The 2,955-nt window shown below is 39.7% G+C and overlaps 1 protein-coding gene across 1 annotated transcript; it reads right to left on the reverse strand.

Annotated features, from left to right (window-relative positions):
* Window positions 1-2,066: 2,066 nt before the first annotated feature.
* On the reverse strand, window positions 2,067-2,948 carry LOC115272007 (olfactory receptor 8J3-like). Its single transcript, XM_029915008.1, has one exon. The coding sequence runs from the start codon at window positions 2,838-2,840 to the stop codon at window positions 2,067-2,069; it is 774 nt and encodes a 257-aa protein (XP_029770868.1). The 5' UTR covers window positions 2,841-2,948.
* Between the last annotated feature and the right edge of the window lie 7 nt (window positions 2,949-2,955).

Consider the following 2,955-nt stretch of genomic DNA (forward strand, 5'->3'; position numbering starts at 1 on the left):
TGGTGAAGAAAACTCAGGCATAGGAAAACACACCCACACCCACACCCACACCCACACACCCCCCCCCACACACATACACAGATAAACATAAAATAGATTATATATGTCGTATTGTTTTATATATCTACAAATAATAAAACATAACATCTGAACAGCTAATGCTATCTATTAATTGCCAATTTTGTCTGTGGAGACTAGGACTATCCACCACCCTGTGACTTTCCAGTTTCCAACTAGCTATTCTGCTTATTTAAAATGAAAGTTAGGAATTAGGCTATGAAAGTTAGTGTGGAGGATCCTGTATTGGCTTATTTCTGACTTCCCTGAAAATGTATCAATCTTTCTGATTTCCAGGCATCGCCTTACCTCACAGCACACGTCCCTTCTCCCTCATGATATTGTTAGCAGATTTTGCATTCAAAGGCAGAGATAGAGCATAGAATAACTATTCACTTGTATGTATGTATGTATGTATGTATTTACTTATTTATTTATTTATTTATTTATTTTTGACCTGGTGCCCTTGAGGCTTGGTGTCACTTTAAGGACAATGACTTCTTTGGGGTGCCTGGGGTGCTCAGTTGGTTAAGCCTCTGACCTTGGCACAAGTCATAACTTCCCAGTTTGTGAGTTTGAGCCCTGTGTCCAACTCTGTGCTAACAGCTGAGGGCCTGGAGCCTGCTTCATATTCTTGCATTTCCCTCTCTCTACCCCTCACAAGCTAGCACTCTGTCTCTCTCTCAAAAATAAATAAACATTAAATATTTTTAAAAAATGAAAGGACAATGACTTTTTCTATTTTTTCTTTCTTTTCTTTTTTTTTGGCGGTCTACTAATATTTTACTCCAAAACACTAAACAATAATTCTCAGAGAAGTGCTATTTGCTTTTATGATTTTATACCACTGATGATTAATTCTACACAACAGTGTTTTCTAAGAGAATATGATATGCAGAAGGTTAATTTTATTAACTTTCTATCATACCAAGATAAATCCCAACATTTTGTTTTGTGTACATGCACCAAATGAGAGGGATAAAAAAAATGGACTGCCCTTTCATACATATCCTTTTGTTTAGCCACACGTCCTATTTCCATGTATATCTAGGCATTTTTATTTAGTTTTTATTTTATCCTAAATGTTTTTTTCAGTGGGATATTTATTTATGTCATTGCAAGATAAAAATGGATTCAAAAATGTTCAGAAGTTGAACAAAAAAAGTACTGCAAAAAGTCAAAATAAAACTTTAATTGTTGAACAAAATATATGTATGGTGAGGAAGATGACTGGCTCTTTACTGCCTTCCAATAAATATGTTTCATATACCTTCTCCAGCTCTCAGATATTCTCTCCCTTGATTAGAATTTATAAAAAATCGATAGAAAATTATGTTGCACTGTAAAATGTATTTATTTCAAAATTCCTGTTTACTACTTAAATAAGTGCACTTTCTTTGGTGAATTAACATGTTTTAGTATTAGGGGAAGATCAGTATTTAAGGTTGGGAATAGAAAGGCTTAAGATTTTCCCATCGAAAGTCATGGGATTTTAAACTATTTAATGTAAGAGTCACCTTAAGGTGGCGACCAAGCGGCCATTCTGCTGTAGGTCGGAGAAGAACTCCATGTACCGACGACCCCCACCCCCTCACCTGCAGACCTGGAATGTCCCATGCCAGTTTGAAAACAGCCAATCATGAAGTTCCAGCTTCCCATCACCCTAAAAGAGGAGACAACCTATTCCATCCCGCCACGTCCCTGAAATGCCCTTATTTGATAATCTGCCCTCCCAAGATCAAACCCAGAACCCCCTCACCCATAAAACCACCCACCCATCGCCTACCAGGTGCGACTTCCCTGACTCCCCACTCCTGGGGTCATGGAACTTTGCCCTGGGAATCGAAGATCCCAATAAAGGCTTTCTTGGCTCCATAACATGGTCTCTTTCTTTCCTCTGTCTCTGCCTCCATCTATTAAATCTTACATTTATTGCCTCTGCACTTAGCAGAGATTAGTTCTTCAGGAGCAAATAAAAACCCGTAAATGTAGACATCTGTAATTATAATTTACATGAATTTGAAAGACTGGCATGGTTTATTTGAGAATCTCTTCAATGTGTCCATCACATCCTTGTTCCTTAGGCTGTAAATGAGGGGATTCAGCATTGGTATCACCAGGGTGTAGAAGACAGAGGCCATTTTATCAGTATCCAATGAGTGGTTGGTCTTTGGTTGCAAATCCATGAAGAGAAGGGTCCCATAGAACACAGTGACAGCCATCACGTGAGAGGCACAGGTGGAAAAGGCTTTTCGTCGGACCTCTGAAGAACGTATCCTCAAAATGGAAAAAACAATGTTAAAATAGGATATTAGAACAATAACCATAGAGAAAAACAAATTGATCGCTGCAGAGGTAAACACTACTGTTTCTGGCATGTAGGTATCAGAACAGGACAATGCCAGAAAAGATACAGTATCACAGTAAAAATGGTTGATTACATTTGAAGAGCAGTATGACACAGAGAACACACAGGAGGTGACGGTCAGTGCTGTGGTCAGACTGTAGAGGTATGTGAGGGATACCAGCAGAAGGCAGATCTGTGGAGACACCACCACCATGTAGAGCAGGGGGTTGCAAATAGCCATGTAGCCATCATAGGCCATTGCAGGCAACATGAAAATCTCAGCCACAATGAAGACTAAGAATCTACCCAGTTGGGCTGCACATTCATAGTAAGATACGGTCTTTTTTGAAACCAAAAATTTACCCAGCATTTTAGGGGCAATGGCAGTAGAATCTCCAAGATTGATGATAGCCAAGTGCCTGAGGAAGAAGCACATGGGGGTTTGAAGCTGAGAGTCAACACTGGTGAGGGTGATGAGGCCCAGGTTCCCGGCCAGTGTCAGCCCATAGATCAGCAGGAAAACAAAGAAGAGTGGAATCTGGAGCTCTGGG

Source organism: Suricata suricatta, chromosome 11 (assembly GCF_006229205.1).
Source record: "Suricata suricatta isolate VVHF042 chromosome 11, meerkat_22Aug2017_6uvM2_HiC, whole genome shotgun sequence".
Lineage (NCBI taxonomy): Eukaryota > Metazoa > Chordata > Mammalia > Carnivora > Herpestidae > Suricata > Suricata suricatta.

Bases quoted from the DNA above. Each gene is read 5' to 3' on its own strand.
- LOC115272007 (XM_029915008.1), bottom strand. From the start codon at position 2,840: ATGTGCTTCTTCCTCAGGCACTTGGCTATCATCAATCTTGGAGATTCT.